Below are 21,373 nucleotides of genomic sequence, written 5' to 3' on the forward strand. Positions count from 1 at the left end.
ATTCACAAGCTTTAGTGACCTAACCTCTTTGGGGAGGTTGTTAAAACAGATTCCTGGGCCCTGGTGATTCTGCTCCAGCCCAGCTGCATGGAGCCTTGTGCTGTTCACTCTTGAGGACCTGCACGTGATTCTGATGTCGATGGGCCAGATCACTCCGAAAAATGCTGCCCTGCAAGATCGATATTACAAAGCACTGCGGTAACTGTGGGTAGAGAACTTGACCACGATCATCTGGTCAGAAACACAGCCAACACTAAACCTTTGACTTCTGATGTCTCGATCCTATCGTACTGACCACAGGACAGGGACTCCCGAGAACAACAAAACCCTCTCCTGGTCCCTGGGTTTCCACTGGGGGATTTGATCCTGGAGTACAGGGACGAAGCTTCCAGTGCTCCACAGTCCTCTTTAAAATACCGAGTGTCACTGCCTTTTTCTTTTTCCTCTGCAGACACATTTGCAAGCAAAGTGGCGGCCACCCAGGACCAGTATGCAGACGCGTCCATAGGTAACGTCACTGGCAGCAACGCGGTGAACGTCTTCTTGGGAATCGGCGTGGCCTGGTCCATCGCTGCCATCTACCATGCAGCCAATGGGGAACAGTTCAAAGTGTCCCCTGGCACGCTAGCTTTCTCTGTCACTCTCTTCACCATTTTTGCTTTCATCAATGTGGGGGTGCTGCTGTATCGGCGGAGGCCGGAGATCGGAGGTGAGCTGGGTGGGCCCCGGACTGCCAAGCTCCTCACATCCTGCCTCTTCGTGCTCCTATGGCTCTTGTACATTTTCTTCTCCTCCCTGGAGGCCTACTGCCACATAAAAGGCTTCTAAAGGAACAATCAGATATAGTAAATTTATATATATATACGTATATATATACATAAAATATTATGTATAATGAACAGAGGAAACTGACATTTGTCATGTTCACTTACCTGCTGATGGAATCCAGCTTCAAGAGCATACTCTGTACTAGGGCCGGAGTGAGAAACCATCACCTCCCATTCCCAGGGGCATCGTCACACTGAACAAGGCATGGAGGCAGGGGCATCTTTGCAGCTCAGCCTAGAAGGACTGTGTTCTCTCCAGGTTCATAAATCGTTAAGTCTTTGATTTGTTTTCTGTTTCTGCTTGTTTGGGGTGGGGGCTGGGAGGTGGCTGATGTTTGACTTCTATTTTGTGTTGTTTTGTTGGGAGGGTCAACGTTTTTGTTTCTCTTCTGGGAGGTGATGACCAATCTAAATGCAAATGGGTTTTGGGTAAAAATTTAAATCATTACAGTTGCTCTCTCCAAACACTTTAAAAATTATTTTGAATTAAGAAGGGATATGGGCATGGAAGAAACAGCATGTCTTCACTAGATCACTAAATTTCATGCTTTGTCTGGAATATGAGCAGAGGTAAAGCTGCCTCCGAGAAGCAGCATGGGAGCTCGAATGCAGCCAGGAAAGCGATGGTTCTAGATACAGTCTGATATTTAGAGATACGATGCCTGGCACTCTTGTTCAACAGGTACAGGAATGACGTGCCTCGATTCCCAAGAACGTGCAAAGTCATTTATTTCTTATCTCTTTAGCTCTGGACTATGATTAGCAAGGCCCTTATTCTGGTTTTCCAGCCTGGCTAACCCCCCCAGATCCCCATCCCAATCCTCCTCCCTCCTGACCCCCACCTCTCATGCAAACAGGAATAACCCCAACTCAAAAAGCACATCATCCTTTTCCATTTGCATCAGTGTGTCCCAGTCCCATGTTTGCTGTTGCCTGGGATCATCCGTCGGTTTTATTTTCAAAAGCATCCATGGCTTGCACAATCCTGTTCCAGTCATGACTAAACATTGGCTCCTTCTTCATGTGCCTGGTTGGGAATGTTGTCGTGATACCTGTTACACAGTGCATGGATGAAAAACAAAATAAGTGTATCTGTATATAGTAGAGTATAGCGTATACTGTTCTCCCATTCAGCAATGTTGACTGGACATTGAAGACATAAGTGAGTTTCCTTTTCACCTGAGTTGTAACTTTTGTGTTGTTATTGAGTTTGATTTTACTATAGGGATAAAAGGAGAAAATGGCTTATTGTTCATGGACCTGCACATTCATTTTTAAGAAGCAATAACAGTTCACTGGGAAGTTAAAGCTATTGAGAGGACAGCAGGCAAACTACCAAGTATCTTCATGGAAAATTAGCCATGTGGAATACACCAGAGGCCTCTAAACGGTCACCTGTTGATGATTCTGGAAGGCCAAGGAGAGAGGTGTAGAGCAGTGGCTGGAGTCGATGTGCCCGGGCTTTGAGAGCCTCCATTTCCATGACACCCCTGTCCCCGAAGTATTTATTCACTTCTGCTCTGTCTGGCACAGATGGTAGATAGTGGTTTGTTCGTTTTATTTTTTTATGTAAAAGGCTATTTTGAGCCCTGTTTCTTTCACCACCCAGACTCCTCTGATTGTATCTGCAGTTCCTGAGTAGGAAAGGAGCCAGGGAGACCAATGGGCCTTTACAAGGGCAACCTCCGTACTTAGGACTGAGGAGTAAGCAATCAAATGAGATTCGTGCCTCCCGGGAGGATTGCGCTGGGAGGTTTTTCAGCCTGGAAAAGGAATGGCTCTTTCTATTTCAAAATACCAAAGAGCGTGGATAAACCCAACATTCCAAAGTAGTGAATCCAGTAATGAGGAAAAATGGAATGACGTGGGTCCCGTCTCAGAGACTTCTCTATCTATAAAGAATCCCAGGCCAGAGACACCACTGGCCCTCTGTATTGATTCAAAGATACTTAAGAGATAAAAGCTGTTCAGGGTTATTTCCTCTTCTTCTACTCAGTAATCATGATCATTCATCATTTAATAAACATTTGGTGACCGAGTGAGTAATTAAATGCTGGTTACTACTCAATATGCCAGGTACTGTGCTACTCTTGGGGCCTAAACCATGAACAAGATAACCCAGATCCCTGCCCTCAGGGGGCTCACAGCTAGTGTGATTCCTGTTTCCATGGGTAAAAGTTAGCATGGCCATATGGAAACAGTTTTATCTTGCAAGGAAAAACCCAATTGCAAAACTCTTAACATAAACACGTTGAAATTGAACAAATACAGTTGTCCAAATAGCTAAGATTTTAACTAAGAAATAAAGCACAGGTTAGGGGAAGCATCCTATGTATCCTCGGCTGATCTCGCAAATCTGTACACCCCCCCATTGTAAGCCAAGAAAGGCAATCTTGGTGGTGATCCAGAGGACCGAAAAGGTCCAGCTAACCCCAGTTTTTATCCTTGTTGGTCAACAGTACTTTTCTATGCCCCACACCTCTACAGTCCCTCCTATCTCCAGGAGACTCACCCCAGCAGGCCACGGCCCAATGCGGTGGGTCTGAGTCTTTTAGGGGTACATTCTAACTCTTTTTTTTTTTTTTTAAGATTTACTAAATGGAAAGCTAGCCTAGAAAACACCAAGTAAATATAGTCAAGGGATGTGAGTTGTTTAAACGTTAGATTTTGCACTCAATTTTAGCCATATTTGGAATGTCAGTAATCCCATAGAAAATTTTCACAGAGGACTTTCAGAAATTCTTGCCATTGAATTTTAATTTCAAAGCTTTTTGGTTTGTTTGCTTTTTCAAGTTTCATGTTATAGGGAAAATATGATTCTGATTGTTCAGAGTTGTTAATAATTGTAGTTGTGTAAAATTATTTCATTTTGTTTATTTTGTGTGTATTGTGCACAGCTTTAGGGGGGAAGTGCACGAATTGTGCTGTTCCTTATAAATGGTACACATTATTGACACAGACAAATAAAGTTTCTAATTGTTTCTGATTTAATCACTAGTGATACAGCAAAATCTGTATGGGATGTTTCCTCTCATTGTCATCTACTTCATTTTTGTTTTTATGTTTTGAAGAAATAAAGACCAAAAAGGTATTACCGTGCAGTTGGTATCCTCATCCAAAAGAAAGAAACTAGATATCCAGTATTCAAACTCTTGCAAATGTCAACCCTTTGGTCATACAAGGTTTCCTTTTTTTAATGTCCCAAGAGAGCAGAGTGTCAGAATATGTGTCTATCTGATGGTACTGAGATAAATGTTGGATGTTTCTCCATTTCACTAATTGGTTTTTTTTTTACATCTTTTAGTACCACTTTATGCTTTCTGCATCCCAGAACATGAACCTATAAACGGTTACACACGAGACCACTTTTTAGCAGAGTATGACAGCAAATAAATCAGTCCCAATAAAACCGATCAGAAGTGACTAGTTGTTTCCTAAGGGATACTTAGTTGTTTAGTATCATGTATTATATTCCTCTTGACTCCCAATAGAACTTCCTTGCATTAATTTCTGACTAATTACCTGTTATTGACTTTATGTATCATATAAAGTTATCAAACTTCGGTTTAACACAAAATGAGCAGCCGACGTTTATTTCTTTAAATACCAAAGACAGTAATGCAATGACCAGAGTAGTCTTGACTGTTTAACTACCCTTCAACAGAATGTCATGGCTCAATGGTTCCCAACCTCTTATAAGCTAATTTTAGTTCAAAGGTAATGATTCAAGCCTGCCACCAGTGAAGATTTCGGAGAGCTTTGCTTTCCAAACAGCATACACACAGTTTTAATTGTTGCTTTTCAAAGAAAAAAAAAATTATAAAGTACGCTCTTTTAAACCACCCTGCAGGCATTCTGATAGGTGGACCCCGTTCACAATGAGAATTCCTAACACAACCGCTTTCCCCCTGTGGTCTCACAGGTAGCAGAAGCACTTGGCCTTTTCCCCACAGGGCTGTATTCCTTGTTGATTCCACAGCCCAGGATCCTTGATCCTGACCTGTCAAAAGAGAGATTGACTGGTCTGTTCTACACATATCTGCAATTAGAAAAGAATAAATTTCCTGCAGTAGATGCTGAAGCCTTCCATTCTCTAACAGTGACAGAAACGTCACCTTCTCAAGAAGGTCAATCAGCCCCTTTAAGACTTATTTTAAAAAGTGTTTCCTGGTTCAAGATGTAGAGTGTCTCTTTTGAATAATGAGTGATTCATTATTTTGATGAACAAAATAATCATCTCGGGCAGTTGCATTCAGAGCAAGTCTTGAGTCTAGTTTCCTAACTTCAAGAACATTTGGCCATTTCGTGATTGACAACGCACAACCTCAAATCTCTCCCAAACTTACAAGTGGCACTCACAGCTTTTGTTATAGGAATCATTTCCCTTGGTGAAAGCATTGTAGCTGTTGGTAAAATGTAGCATTTTAATTGAAAAACGAGGGCGTGCATTAAGTGGAAGAGCTTCACACGATCATATTTTTCTTACAGAGAAAGATGCAGTTATGAGTGCATTTATTAGCTTTCATTCAGATCTACTACATATTTTTGTTAATGGACTGCATTTCTGCTCTTCAATATTACATTCCAATCACTTCTAGCTATGTTGTCTTCTGCCCAACACATTGTAAGCGTTGGGTGGTTCAGATGGTATTCCACCTACAAGGACATAGGAAGGGGAGACAATTGCACTAGTTAAATACTTCACTTTTGGAGCTTAATCAGGCCATGGTTAATCACCTCCCAAGGCAGAGAATGTCCTATAGAAGGAACAGCCACTGAGAGCTAGGTCTCCCAAGGGAGAGCGCACTTCAGATCTCCAGCCCAAGAGAACTGGTGAGCAGCTTCCTGTGACTTTCCCCTCTGCCTGCCAAGCTGTCCAAAAAGACGTCCTCAAGAGGCTCTACCAATTTTCACTTGTCAGAGTTCCTCTGATTTAATCTTCTAAGGGACCTTTAAATAAACAGTCATTCCATATATTACTATTTTGATGTATTTGTAGGAAAGAACATTATTTCATAACTTCAAAAGGCAACAGGACTTTATAGTTAAAAACACAACTCATATCTTTACAGGAAGACTTGCTTGCCCAGAATCACCTTGCCTGTAATCAATGCAGTACTTCACAGATGCTTGACCTACTCACATTCTTTAGAATCCCGCGGTCCTGACCTTTATCAAAGATCCAGAGAGGCGTTCCCTTGGAAATATGCAATCGTAGTCTTTCTTTTCCCTAATTCCAAACCTTTGTATTTTTCCATGCTTATTCACATCATATTCATCACCCTTAGTAATAATCACTATTACTTCTTGGCAATGGAGGGAGGCTCATGATAAAGTGCTCTGGGCATGTATTTCTGAAAGTGAACTTATCATAAGAAGAAACAAATATAATGGCACTCTACCTGGAAAACAATCATTTGGTATGTGTCTCTATAAGTGTTTAGGAGAGATTATACCCTACAGCTACCTACTACAGCAGTATTGATTTTACTTTTTGGATCACATTTTTCATGCTTTAGTGCCATCTACCTAGCCTTTTATCCTATCAATAGATTAGGTTTGGATCAGGATTAAGGACCCCACCCTAAACACACAGACACACACTCACATTCAACTCCTATGAAAGTTTCTACAAAGAAGTATGTAAACCTAGAAAAATGATGTACAGCTTCTGTGCCTCCAAAAAATGAGTGGGTCAAATGTTTCTCTGTGGGTATTATATTCCTGATATGCAAATGATAGTAAAATTTCCAATAACCAAACACACCAAAAGAGAAATTAGCTAACTTCAAATGCTGACTCGATTTTGACAGTTAATGAACAGCCCAGCCCTCCTAATTTGTTGACTGCAAAGACAGATCTACCTAGCCCAATCCAAGAGTGTACTGGGGGTGACAGGGGACTTAATATCCTGGCAGCCCTCTATACTGGAAATTGTTTATTCACCAAGGAGGATCTGGCCCAGAGATTTCCAAAGACCTCTCTCTACATTCCCAAGTTGAAATAACCCACGTTTAATTTACAGAACTTCTTATTAGACCCCTTGAACCCACATGGTAGGACAAGAGATAAATTCTCTAGGGAAAGCTTTCTAAAAAATGTGATTCTGCTTGTTATGACCCTATCTTCTAATGTGAAGGTCCTATTCTTTCCAATTGGAAGGAACAATTCTAAGAATCCAACATATAACCACTTTTCAAAATGTTTCACTTAAAAAATGAACTTTATAAATACTTTAAAGTTATATGACCTAGCCAGTTCTGAGAAAAATAATTTTCTCTATATGTACATTTCTCTACCTTCTTATACTTATCTTAATATTAAACTTTGAAAAATGCTCCAAAGAAGAAATCTTGAAAGATTTTACATTCTAATAATGTCCACGTAAGTGAGTAATATGGCTAAAATAATGTTTTAGGTGAAAATTCTCTATGTTGTTGACAGAACTTACTTTAAAATAAGAGAATTTAGCACAAATAAAATGTGTGAGGTAATATTTCATCACAGATTACTCTTGTCTAAAATATTTGAAAGTCATTAACCTTAAGGAAGATATATTTCCAGTTTCCAAAAATAATAGTACAATTTCAGCTTGTATTCTGTTTTTATATGAAAATCAAAGCTGGGCATACATAACTTCTGACCTTGGGAACCCCCCCCCCCAAAAGTATGCTTTTGGCACCTTTTTCCATATTATTAGTTATTTTGTGGAATACACTGGATCTATACAGGTGTCTCATAAAAATGCCTTCAATAATTTCCCTTTTTTGAGTCCAAGAAGTTTCTAAATTTCAGAACTTAATAACTTGACAATTTAATTTATAAAAGGCTGGTTCCCTTTTGATGTTATTAACATTTCAGAATTAATTTTAATATTTTAAATAATCAATCATCAGATGGGATATTGACCTTGAGTCTAACCCAAATAAACAATAAAGCCCAGACAGACCTACCAGTAGTTGAAAGCCTTCTGAAACACTGGCCTTTTCATGCAAAGCAAACAGGAGGGCTGTTTTTAATTTTTTTTTTCTACCAAAGGTTGCCATTTCAACCAGCATAAAAACAAAAAGTATTTGAAACGGTAATTTGAAGATTATTTCTATAAGAATCAGATACCGTTTCAGCGTTAAATCTCCTCTATCCTATCTTTTCCTAGGGTACAGAGATACGTACATAAATACAAAAACAGACAACGTATGTCAAATAACTTGAACTACATTTTTGAATGTCTAAGATTACCCTAAAAGCCCATGTCAGGCCAACTATTCCTTTTATCAGATGTCTTTCATAAATGAAAAAAGGGAAAGAAATACCGAAGGAAACACATTCCTGATTTTCTTTTTTGTGAAAGATGCAAATTCAAAGTTGTTTGAAAACTGCCTAGAATGTTAATTATATGTATCCTTCTAAAAACGTAAGTAGACCTCTCAAAGAAAAAAAAAATTCACTTTTCTTCCCTTCATTTAGCGAGCATTTCTGATAGAAAGTCTTTAGGATCAATTAGGGCACCCTTCTGACTTTTCCAATTACCCTCTGTTATTTGGAGGGTGTTGAAAACCGCTCTTGAGAAAAATTATGCTCATCTAGGTCAAATCCTGGGGGATTAAAAGGATGAGATTTTGTATTTTCCCTGGAAACATAGCACTGAGCAGGCAGGCTCCCATATATCACTTAACATTTTCTAGAAATGTGTTTTGGCACAACAGGAAAGGAGGAATGAGACTCCTACCCACTTCTTCCATAAAAACCTAATCATTTACCACCACAGATCTTTCACTAGCTTTAATTTAACTTTGATATTTTCACTGAAGCAACCCTCAACTTTCACATACACTGGGGTTGTGTGGTGCCTAGCATTTTCCCTCCAAGATCTAACAAGTAAACTAACCCTTTCAACTAATGGGTAATGAGATTTCTCCAAGGGGTCTAGCCAGGGTGAGGAGTGCATAGAGAGAGGGGTAGTAATATTGATGTCAGGTCACTGGAGCCCATTTAATACTGGACCTCGTTACATATTGGACCTCATTTGGGACTCCGATTATTGGAACTGCTGGAAGAACTTTATCTTACTGCTATTTCAACAAAATTCTTGTGGTATTGGACCTAAGCAAAGGATAACGTCATGCGAAAAACTGAAAGTCATTTTCATTAGCTCTGTTATTGTTCCATTTTGTAAGAAAATATTATCTTTGAAATTGCAGTCTAAAGTTCTTAAGAACAACAAGGATTTTGCTGCCATTAGTAATCCCTTTGGAAATCTGACACTTCGACACTTCTCCGAGACAGATGATACTGTGGTAAATGTATGCATGTGGCTTAAATTTTCTTGATATTCTCAGGTTGTCCTCACAGATCATGCATAGATTTATTTCTTTAAAAATGAGTATCTTTCTCATCAAAATGGATTGGGAATTTTCCCAACCACTGGTTTCATTTTGTTGAGAAAGGAATCTGGCACCCAAAGAAGCTGTGAGCAGTAGGGTGGCATCCACAACCCCCCGTCTATGCCCCTTTGCATACTCCTGACTCTTAATCCCTGTGGCACAGCTTTCAGAAACAACTGTAGATGATGAGAAAGCCAAAAGAAGAGACTTGTACGCACTTTCAAAATGGATTAAATCTGCTTATCACCTTGAAAATTTTGTTTAAATTTTAAAACTTTAAACACCAAGAGGGATGCATTTAAATGCCAATTCTGAAGCCAAGATTACATTTTTTGCAAAGCCATGAGGAAAATGTATGTTAATTATTGAGACATGGGATTTAGTAACATCAGTGCCCAACCCCTGCCCCCCCCCCCCACATCCCATTCATATAGCATTCTAGAGGCAAACAAGCAGCTGGGAAGGGGAGAGAAATCACCATCAGTGGTCCTACGTTATATCGCCATTCAGGTGCTAGACGGGGTCAGGAACTAGACAAAATAGATGGGACCAATACTAGTTCTCGAGCCTGACCACCACCCTTGGTCACCCCCATCATGGATGTGGTCTGTGAACATTAGAACAATGCCAGAGTATTCTTTTCACTTAATGTGAATATTACCTACAGTGATTCCTCTCTGCTCTGAGCCAGGCTGTTTTGTTTGACACAAATCTTTCCAGAGTCGTGCAGCTCAGTCAGAAACTTGCTGCCTGGCTGGAGAGTGAACCCGTCTTTTCAAACTGGTTGCCATGGACCCAATTTTCAAAAACATTAAGAAAGCAGCATAGCCAAGTGGACTGGACCTAGCAAGGAGACTAAACTTAGAGCAGTCTAAGCTTGTATTTTTTCTTCCTGGCCAATACTCTATCACTCCAACTCTAGAGGTCATTTCATTAGTAAAATGAAAATACTTGTTTTGTTGCTGTTTAGAAATCATACCTCTTTAGAGCTTGACACTTCCATTAACCCAAACCAGATCCATGTATATAGTATTATTAGGACTTTACCCAAAGATGGAGTTTTCTGTTGGAAAGATACCAGGACTGGTTTGGGTCCCTTTAAAACAACAGACAAGATATTTAATAACATTTGAAAACAATGAAAAAGGTTCAGCACAGGCTTCTGGGTTCAAGAGGAGGGCAGAGCTTCTGACAGGCTCTCTTGATGTTTTGTTCTTTCTTATACGTTTTTATCTGTCATGGTTCCCAGTGGAGTATTTCTCCAAACTTACTCTGTGGGAGGATACTGACATAGCTCCAGACTCTGCCTTTTATTTCCTAATTCTCCCAGGAGAAACAGGCATTCCTTAGCTTCTAATACAAAAGAAACAAGAAAAAAATGATAGCTGCCTCACTGGTTGATGCACAAGATTTGTACCAAAGCACAGACCATTCAGAGTATCTTTAAAGTATTTGAGGAAACATTTCCAACTCCTAATCAAAAGTCAGAAATTGCACTGATGCTAGGAGCGTAAATGTCACTTCGTCTTCCGGCCTGGTCCTCACAAATCAATAAGGGTTAAAAGATTCAGGGTGTATTTGGACAGTGCTGATCAATTAAAATTCAGATCTGGATACTGGGGCTAGATAAATATCAAATGGCAAATTACCTGACAAAAAAGAATCAGAAGTTAAACCAAACAGGGCAGAAAATCAGTCAACTTAGCAACTAGGTCTTCCAGAATTGTCGATTCACTTTATACCCAGTCAAAACTTTTTAAAAACATCTACATAGTCAAGGCCGTGGAAGAATTTTTAAATCAAATGTCAGAGTCTATTATATTTTTTTCAATCCTACAATTCTATAAACCTCAAGCATTTATTTTGTGCAAAGTATTGAATTAGGCACCCTGAGAGGATATGAAGAATTCAAGACAAAGCAGTTTTAAGAAAATTAACACCTGAATTAAGCCCTGAATTCAGTTAAGAGGCGGCCACTTGTGGCACTCAAATTAGCCTTCCATTTTGGTGGAGACATTTTATCAACTTGAGACTGCTTAATGGAGCCATTCTGAAACCTTTCAAGAAGCTATTCTTTACTAGAAGTAGAAATACCCATTTTCTTAACTTCATAGTCTTTCACCAATGAAATAAATGATTTCAGACTCAACTAAGAGATCCTGAGTCTACAATGAGCCAAACTCTGTGTGAAGTTGACATACGGTCTTTCACATTTCAAGCTGGGAAAAACTGATTACAAAGATCATTCGCCTCCCCGTTCCTGAATTTTTTTTCTATTGGGTGTTGATACTAATTCATCACTGGATTTTCTTAACTCTGCCTGTTGCTCTTTTGACTTTGAGGTGTCTGGCTATATTTCGGTCAGTTACAACTCCAGCTGTCACATTTTAACAGACAACTAGAAGAGACCCCAGTCCCTACATCTGAATATACAAGGTTCTCTTCATTTACATCAAATAGTTATCAGAGAGGAGACCCAAAGGCTCTCCTCTTTAAAAATTAGTATTTGTTTCAGAGGGTTATGAATCTTCGGCTCTCTCTGAACTTGAATTCCCTCATCATTAAAGGAAGGTCTTTACCTTTAGCTTGCTTTCCCAGAACACATCGAGCCCTACATGATTTGTGGTTCCCTGTTATCGTCCACTGGGTATGGGTTGAAGGTGCTTTCCATTGTGAACCAATTTCTCCTCATAACACTTGATTTTTAGTGTCAAGCCAATAAAACCACATTAAGCCTGACAGGAATTTAAAGGTTTATTTTGAAATAATTCTTTGTATACTGCTGGAAAAAAATTACCCTTCCCAAACAGGGAGTGAAAAGTTCCTCCCTTTGGGGTAAACTTACAATAGAAAATTTGAAGAGACTGGAATGGATTCCACACCAGTGATCTTTGTAAGGCTGAATCCATTATTGTTCTAAATGTAAACTTGAAGTTCACACAATTTTCCCATAATAATTCCACTTCCTTTTCATTCTTTGTACTTAATGACAACCTTTTAGGAGAGAGACTGACAGCAGTTATTTTATACTAAAGTGAGTGAATACAAACAGGATGCATGTTGACCAGACAGAAAGATATTAAAAGATTGTAAAGAAAGATGGAAAAGGAATTTCTTTTGCTCCAGATTCAACGGTCTTTCTCAAGCCTCCCTTGTTACGGAGCAAATGACTGCTCAAAAAGGTTTCACAAAGACTTAACTCCCACCCCTAGCAATCATCTGGTTTGCCCACAGCCCAACTGCCTCATTAGCAATCTGAAATTGCACAGTTGGAGAAAATATAATAGCAAGAGGATGTAGGCATTGCCCTGGGGAAAAGAAAAAGCAACCATGGTGAACTCTGCTTATATAAACAAAAAATGTTTTAGTGGAATAAATGTAAGCTTTCTCTTGAATGAATCCCAGTTAGAGTGTCATTAGGAATGGCAAAACCATTTCAACATCGTAACAGTCATATATTCCAGCTTTATTAGCACTGAGGCACGACGCCAAACTTGTCAGTGGGAAAGGTAAACAAACATTCCCAGCACTGTAACAGATAAAGTGATCTCGTGAGCCTCCCTGTTCAGAAAAAAAATTAAAATAGGTAATATTTTTCTATAACTCTGTTAACGCCTATGACTGCCACCTAGGGAGAAAATGATTTTTTCCTTCTCATTACTAATCTTTATACAGAGCGGCTGTTCAGCTGCAGTAGGCATGGTATTTTTATATTTTGTAAGTCCCTCGCATTGACTTTGACCCCTATTTTCCCATTTGATTAGGCAGTCCTAAATTGGAAAGGTAGGATTTTCTTTTTTTAAACAAATCTGCGCCATAAGCATTTTCAGAGGATGACCGCCGTCAGCCATCTAAGTAGCTCTGTCAGTCAGTGGTAGGTGCTTGGTGGAAGGCGGAGAACCTGGGGTAGACTGAGCCGTCCTTCTGCAGAGACAGCAGCTCATTCAGACCCTCGTGTCTCTCCCCCCTCAAGTCCTTGTACCAATCCAGTCTCTTGAACTGACCCAGCTCTACCTGTCAAACGAAGAGCAGTCTTTACCTGCGCTGACAGCCTGTCCAACTTAATTCCTCCTCAACTGACTTTCTCTGATGTTCTTGCCCTCTCTTTACTCATGTAGATAAGTCCTTACATTTGATATATTTTAAAAAAGATTTTACTAGGAAAAAAAATCAACAAACCTTTGTGCTCTGTGGAGCTGTGAGCAAACTTTACTCGTATGTGAATCACCTTGAGGTAACAGGGAGACTATCACCTGTGTGGCAAGAGGAAACCCTAATGCTATTACTAAAATAATGTCCTCTGCAGAGAAACTGTAAAGTCTTCGACAAAGCCTTTTAAAGGGGGCCTGGGTGGCTCAGTCAGTTGAGTGTTCAACTCTTGATTTTGGCTCGGTTCACGATGTCAGGGTTGTGAGACTGAGCCCCACGTCAGGCTCCGTGGCTCCGTGCTGGGCGTGGAGCCTGCTTAAGATTCTTTCCCTCTGCCCCTGCCCCTGTCTTCTGGGGGAAAAAAAAAAAAAGCCTTTCAGAGACTCAAATTTAACGATATGAAAAAATATTCCCTTCAGGGGCAGGTCACAGGTTAGAGCACAAGTTTGAGTCACATTTTTCTTACAGGTTTGCTTATATGCAGATCTCTGAACCTTTCTTTCCCTAATATTAAATTAGCATCTATTGAACCTGTCCCTCGCCTACATTATAAAAATGTCTGGGGGAAAAAATCCAATACCGTCCTTCACCTTCGACATGGGAAAGCTTTGTCCTGGGAGCATATTAAGGTGATTTGGGTAACTACAGAGTGTTTTAGAATAAGCTTCTTCAATGATTCTTAAGATTTGGTCCCCAACAAGGCAGTATCAGCAAAAACCTTGAAATTTGTTATTTATGCAATAACATAAATATGCTGGGACCAGAGACCTCAGCCCAGACCTATGAATCCAATTCTAGAAGTGGGCCTAGCAAGGTAGCCTCTGGCAAGCCCTTAAGGATGACTCTGGTGCATGATCAAGTTTGAGAGCTTCTAAACGGTGCTCTGAGAAGTCCAGGAAAGTTAATGTCGCCAATAAACTCAGCTTCCCTGGAGGAAAAAACTTAAAAGCTTAAATGGTAGGTTCCATGTGGGCCCAATACATTCTGATATATGGACTGAAATGTTCACTGTTTGGACTTAAAGTATAATTTGGGGCAAATTAATCCTTACAAACATTCTTTCCTGGCATAAATGAGCTTCGGGCAGACTCTCCAGAGAGATTTCTAATCAGCTTTTCTAGTTCTTTACAAAAACCAACAGCTAATCTGCTTTGCTTGACTGGTCCAGGGCCTCTAGAACGACCCTGGACACTTCTCTCTTAATTGATGAGCTCTGGACCATTTGCCTTAATGTTACACCACCATGTATCACTACTAAGTTATACTTAATGACACAGTCTACTGGTTTAAAGACTGGGTGTGAACTGTTTAAGCTAAAATGACTACTGGTTATGAGTGAGTTTTGGTTTTAGAAGATAGTTTCAAGGGCTCAGTATGGCTTATACAACCGAGAAACCACAGACAATGGAGACACCATCCCAAGTCCCTTGGAGCTCCTTTCTAGGCTCTCTCATTTGAATTGGTGCAGAAACAGAGTCAGCAAGTGACTTTGTTTATAAAGAGGTCTTGCAAAATAGAATTTAAGATTGTTATTGTGTGCGCACATGCGTGTATGTTTCCTAAAATCTCATCTGTAAAGATCACGCTTACAGGTACTTAAAACATCCATATACATTTTGACGCCCCTTTTGGGGGGATCCAGAGAAGGTATTTGAAGTGTACAAAAGGCGGCCCAAAATGGAGGCTTAACAATGATATTCTGGAGAAGAATTCTATCACTGTCATTCACTCCAGGCCTCCCTTAAAAGGAGTCAGATTTGTCAGATATTTTGGAATGACTGCTTTTTCAGCAATTACTGAAAAAGAAGAACTGATACATCATCATGTGTTCTGCCTGCTTCTCTAAAAATCTGTGCTCCTCTCCTGTTGCTGGTCAAAGTTTGAGTGTCTGTTTTCTGTCTCCAAGAATACTTCCTCATTGGTTCTTTCCCCCTTATGCTATTTCTCTTTCATACCTGATCACCTAATAGCTCCAGCTAAAGCAGTCCCTCCTTCCTCTGTCTCCACAATTGTATAGTAGCCATTTACATATTCTTTTTCTAAAAGTTAAAGTCTCACTAAGAGGATGCTTTCTGGAATAATCACCAAAGTCAAGACGCTTTGGTGTTGGGAAGCACACCTTTGCAGGGGAAGGGGCTGAATCAGATTGCCGGGGGTTCACACAGATCCACAGCCCTGACCTTCTTCCAGAACTTCAGAGTCTATTGTGGTATCTTTACATTCTTAAACCCAAGGCAAATTTACAGTGGAGGCTTCCCTTAGCCCACAACCCATGGTTTGTGTTACTGGCCCAAGTCCGAAGACCTCAAAATAAACCTGGAATGAAATTTTCTTCCAGAAAGATTAGGGGGAAAAGTTATACGCTCTAAATACTTTTGCTTATAAGACACATCAAAAAGGCCTGGATATTAGAAGGTAACAGATAATTGTTTTCATCTCCTAACAGTTTTGCCTTTCAGGACCATTCATGGTGATTTTCCTAGGTCAGTGGTGCAATTCAACACTATTCTAATAAGCCATAATAATTGTTGGCACAACTGTTACTATAACGGGACTTTCCTGGGTTTCATCTATTAATTTTTGTAGACAGTAGGAAGCTCACACTGAGAAGACACTGGTGGCTTCCCAGACAAGGGAGGCAAGGAACAAGTGCATTGTATATACTGTATATACGCCCTGCTCTGTGCCACTTCAAGTATTCTCCAGAGGGGCAAATGAGAAGGGAGAATTTAGGCAGGAAACTCATTTAGAACTTCCCTCTTGCCTTTGATGGTTACGGATGGCAATTCATTCCCACTGAATAAGCCTGGTAAAGACTTCCACAGTAAACTGAACTCCTGCTGAGCCAGAACAGGTAGTCCATGAAGAAAAAAAGTGGCAGATCATTGGGCCAGAAACCATCTCTCCTGTGGAGGTGATCACAAATCACCGGCCAAAAAAAAAAAAAAAAAAAAGGAAAAACTGCTTGTTATGTCTTGTATGCGCAGTTTAAAGGACCCATTACAAATAAACTTCAAAGACAGAGAGGGGGAGAGTAGGAAGGAGAGATTAAAAATGAAGAGGACGAGATTTGACCTTGAAAAACGAAATAAGCAACCCTAATATTCCTCTAGCTGATCCTGAAAATAGTTCACATGTCTAAAGCTATTTATAAAGCAACTTCACTGTGCTTCGAAATTCCTGGGTGGTGGTATGCCAGTAATGCATTTGGATACTTAACTGAGTTTTTTGGTTTTTATTCTTTATGCCAATGAATGTAATCTCTAAACTTGCCATTCTGAGTACACGCACACACAACCACACGCACACATATATTAAGGTAAATGCGTCATCGATTACTCATTTTGCAGGATACACTAGGTATAAAAATAAAGATTCCCGTGGATTCAGTGTGTTTCAGTGATAACATGTAGTGGGGAATAAAGGTACTCTCATATCCTCCTTGCTGACCCTACTGTTAAAATCATAATCTTAAGCAACACTGCTAAAAATGCCTGTGTAAAATATCTTCTCTAGTATCAATGAATCAGTACGTTTTGAACTCAACGTTCAAAAATATGTGCTAAACTTCAATATTCTTATATCTGTGGTGTTTTCCTATTAATTTATAGTAGCGCATAAGCGACCACACACCTGATACCATCAAGAAGGAAAATGGTCTAAATGAAAAGTCAAAAGGGCAGGTTACTTATAGTCTTCTGCCAAAGAACATTGTTTAATGAAAATGTAGATTAATTTCTTTCATTACGAATGTGATTATAAGAAATGCTCACCCTATCATCCTTTATCTTTTGAAAATCAATGTTTTTTGTATTCCTAAGGGCCGAGGAAAATATTCTTTAAACCGGTGTAATACACAGACACTGGGAATGAAAGGTACCGGAACTTGGATCACCTGCATAATGCTGATTAGCATTCCAACATTCAAGGGTACATACATCAGTCTTCCCCATAATTCTTACACTGCACTGAATCACTTTTGGGAATTTCAGCCAATCCTTTTAAATGAAAGGCACCAACATTAACGACAGATCTTGTCTAACATGGAAGGCATTAACATGTTCTCCTTCAAGCACTGTCATGAGTGGATGGAAATTACCATCTAATCTGCCCACCTAATCATCTCATGTAAGTTAACTCCAAGGTCTAACAACGTTGCATGGAAGGCTAGCAGACTATGTGTACCAAGGGACATTTAATTTGTGCAGTTAGCAAGAACTAGCCATTTACAAAATATATTCAACTATTTGTAAATAAAATTTTTGATTCCTATAGTTTTGTTCAAACTGCTGTCTTTTAAAATAGTTAGATTTTATTTGAATTTTGAAAATAATCTGTTATAAGTTAGATGTTGCTTTTTGACTCTGTGATTCAATGTATACTCAGCCATATTCCTGTGGGGAAATATCAATTCTATTGACTTTCTTGGCATGAGCCAGAGATTCATAGTTTCTGTAAGGACTCTAAGTATGAGACAAAACCAAAATTAAATTCTAGCGAAGAAATTAGAAACCTATTGTATAAAATGTATTTTTAAAATCTTAAGATATATGTGATTTACACTGCCTGTTAACCTAGTCTCTTTGTGAAATATCCACAGCATAACATTTGTTAAGACTCTGAAACACCAAATATTTGTGATGTTTGTATAGCACCGTTGTTATAATATGTGATTTCAAATGGTAAGCATCTTTGTTGTAATCATGTGAGCCCACAGAATTCCTGCTGTTATGTACAACCAGCTCTCAGAATTCAGATTTCCTGCAGCTGCTGTATCACCAATAAATGAGAACCGTGAAAAAAAATTTTTTTAAAAGAACTGAGTTTATGCTCACTGTGCATTTTCCTAATGAATGAATTCAGAGAGTTTTATTTTTACCAGAAATGCTCTCTCTCAGAGATAAATACCACTGCTGATTTCAACCATACTATCATTTCAACGGTTTCTATATTCTGGATCTAACTACCTGGAAGCTTTATTGCAGGATGTGTCCCAACAAATGTACAATAAACGACTTTTCCTGCATGCTGCCCAAGATATGTTGTAATTTGAAATGTCTTATAAAGAAAAAAAAAACCCTACATATTTCTTAACCCAAAATTGAACTGGCAATATTTCTCATGTGTATAACTGATGGTATGTTAATATAAAAATCAGAAGCACTGTCTGTCATACATGTTTTATGTGACATTTAATCTTGTTAAACTGTAATCTACGAATTATTTGCTGCCTGAACTAGTCAATTCTGTACAAATCATTGTCTTAACTGTTTTCCGGATCTTAACCATATTTCCTAACACTTAAATATAAATGTTTGTAAATTAGCCGTTCATTTTTTTTTAAATCAACGTTTTATGTATTTTCAGTGTGATTCAGTTAACTAACCTGAAACAAAGAAGAATCAAAGCCTTCCTTGTCCTAGTCCAGTCCAGGCTCGGTGATATTTCAGCTAGGCAAGAACCCATTCATTCATCCAACATTTACTGAGCATCTACTATGAATTAGGCTCTGTACCAAATATTAGGAGAATTCTCAAGAACCAGAAAAATCACAAATCTCTATCTCCCAATGAGAAATTTCTGAACTCCCCCATACCATTTTTCCATAATTTCCATGGAATTAAGAAATTATTTTGTTTCTCCTACATTAGAACAAAGATAGAAATTAACCACAGAAGGATCTTGGATTAAAACACAGTCCATCTGGCTCAAGAAAATGCAACGATCACAGAAGTAATGTCTTCAAGTCATATTTAAAAATAAATTAAAATAAACCCCAATTTAAGGCATTTGACCCTTACTCTGGAAAAAAATGCTTAAAAAGTCTCCCCTTGAAAACCTGTATATTGTGCTGGTTTTAAAACATTAAGGTTCTTTGTTAACCTTTCCTAAAATGGCGCTCCTTCAGGGGATCAAGGAATTCTGTGAAAGAGGAGGAAAATGGCTGACGAAGGGATATTTATCTACATAATACAACAGAAGGGAACATGCCTAGGATGTTTTCTCAATGACAGATTTCCTTATATATATATACCACGTCTGTTTACCACTTTTTAAAAGTGCTTGTGTGTGTCACCCACTCACTTGCAAGCCAGATTCACATCTGAAATGTGACACATTCTCATTTTTCTTATTTAAGGAGATGCTGCCACTGTCTTTCAGGGTGCAATGCTGCTATGACAGAGATAAGGGGGTTTCAGATCCATCCAAGTCAGAAGGCAGGAGATCAAGTGTGGTCAAAGAATGGAGCCCAAAGTTCCAAGGCAATTGAATGAATAACTTGGAAGAAATATAAAACCTTGTGATTCCTTCCATTGTGGTGCTTAGGGTAATGAGTTTGACAGGTGCTCTATGCCTTGACCCTATATCACTAATTTTGGCAGCATTTGAAGTTCCTCTAAACCTGTTGAAACCCATTGTAACTTGCCATTCTCACAGATATTTAAGTCATTCATTTGCTGTAAATATGTGCTACTCGCGGGAGGCAAGATTAGATCTACCCATACAGCCGCACGTGTACAAGACCAAGTAGTGCTTACAGATGATGGTATGCAGAATCAGAAAACTCTGGATCCGAATTCCAGCTTTGTCAGTCCACCTGGCTAGTCTAGCCTTGTGAAAATTCCATCACCATTCAGAACCTCAATTTCCTGGTGTATAAAATCAGACTAATAGCACCTGCTCTGTAGGACTGTCCTAAGCGTTCAATGACATAATTAACATTGACTAAATGCCTGGCACAGTACCTAATATGCATAAGCCACTCAATAAATGTTAGTTGGTATTTATGTCCTATACAATATTTATGTCCCTTATGCCACTGATAACAATTCTCTCCTTGACCAAATTTGAGTCGTACTCCTGTGAGACCTCTTCTTGAGAAGGCCCTGACCTTGGGATCTGTCCCTGACTTAGTTCAGTCTTAGCAAAAATCCTATTGGGTCATTTTAGTGAAAATCCTCCCACCTTGATATGTGATCAAATTCCTCATCCCTTACCCTTGACATCTTAACACCCTGGCCTGCCTTCAGCAAGAATCCTGTTGAGTCAGTCTAGCAAAAATCTACCTAGCTCGGATGTATCCTCTTCGTAATGTTCCTTCCACTGACCTCCTCCTTGCTTCTTGGCTATAAATCCCCACTGTCCTCATTCTATTCAGAGTTGAGCTCAGTCTCTCTCCCCTATTCCCCATTGCAGCAGTCCCCTTCTTGAATAAAGCTTGCCTGTCTTTAACAAGTATCTGAATAAATTTTTCTTTAACACCAGCAACATATTCTACGTTGAGAGACAAAAAGACCAAATGAGATTAATTCTAACTACTAACTAATTCTAACTACAACACGTAGCTTTAGCCAACACTTATTGAATGCTTGCTATCAACCAGGCAACGTATTAAGTACCTGGATTATATCCCTGTTCCTCACAAAAAACCTCTGAAAAGAGTATAATTTCTGCCCCCTTTTACACACGAAAACTTGAAGCTGAGAGAATTTACATATTTGCCCCAAATCGCATAGCTACTAAGTGGCAGAATCAGAATTTGAATTCAAGTCTGTCTGACCCCAAAGCTCAAATTTATGATTATTGGGTTGTTCTGCCTCTATTGATCTTGAAAGTACCTACTTCGTTTGAACCAACTCCCAAGATGACGTAAAATGATAGCAATATCTCCCAATATATGCAACCTATGCAATCACCATGAATAGGAAAAACAAAAACAAACTCCATACAAATCTGATATACAACTCCACAGTAACAATCCTACATTGTTATTATCACATGTGTTATAACTTGTGACAAGAAATCATATAGAATGTCATATCAGTAAAGAGACTTTAGCTAATAGCCCCCAGATGCAAGGAAAGTTCACTAAGGTTTTCATGCCTCATCAAAGGCACCTGAGACACAGCTCATCCAGTATCACCTTCCATATTTCAGACAACCATGGAGAACAGAGATATTTATTTCTTGCTGTTTTGTCCTGCTTATCTGTAGACATCTGATTTGGGAACA

At 39.2% G+C, this 21,373-nt stretch overlaps 1 protein-coding gene across 14 annotated transcripts in view; it reads left to right on the forward strand.

Moving 5' to 3' along the window:
• SLC8A1 (solute carrier family 8 member A1) overlaps nucleotides 1-18,165 on the forward strand; it is a 383,135-nt gene extending 364,970 nt beyond the window's left edge. For all 14 annotated transcript variants that reach the window (XM_057309330.1, XM_057309326.1, XM_057309325.1 and 11 more), the window contains one exon: nucleotides 452-18,165. In XM_057309330.1, coding sequence (XP_057165313.1) covers nucleotides 452-828 — 377 coding nt within the window. In that variant the 3' untranslated portion in view covers nucleotides 829-18,165. The remainder of the gene's footprint in view (nucleotides 1-451) is intronic.
• The last annotated feature ends 3,208 nt before the right edge of the window (nucleotides 18,166-21,373 follow it).

The sequence above is a fragment of the Ursus arctos genome, unplaced genomic scaffold (assembly GCF_023065955.2).
Source record: "Ursus arctos isolate Adak ecotype North America unplaced genomic scaffold, UrsArc2.0 scaffold_8, whole genome shotgun sequence".
In the NCBI taxonomy this organism is placed as follows: Eukaryota; Metazoa; Chordata; class Mammalia; order Carnivora; family Ursidae; genus Ursus; species Ursus arctos.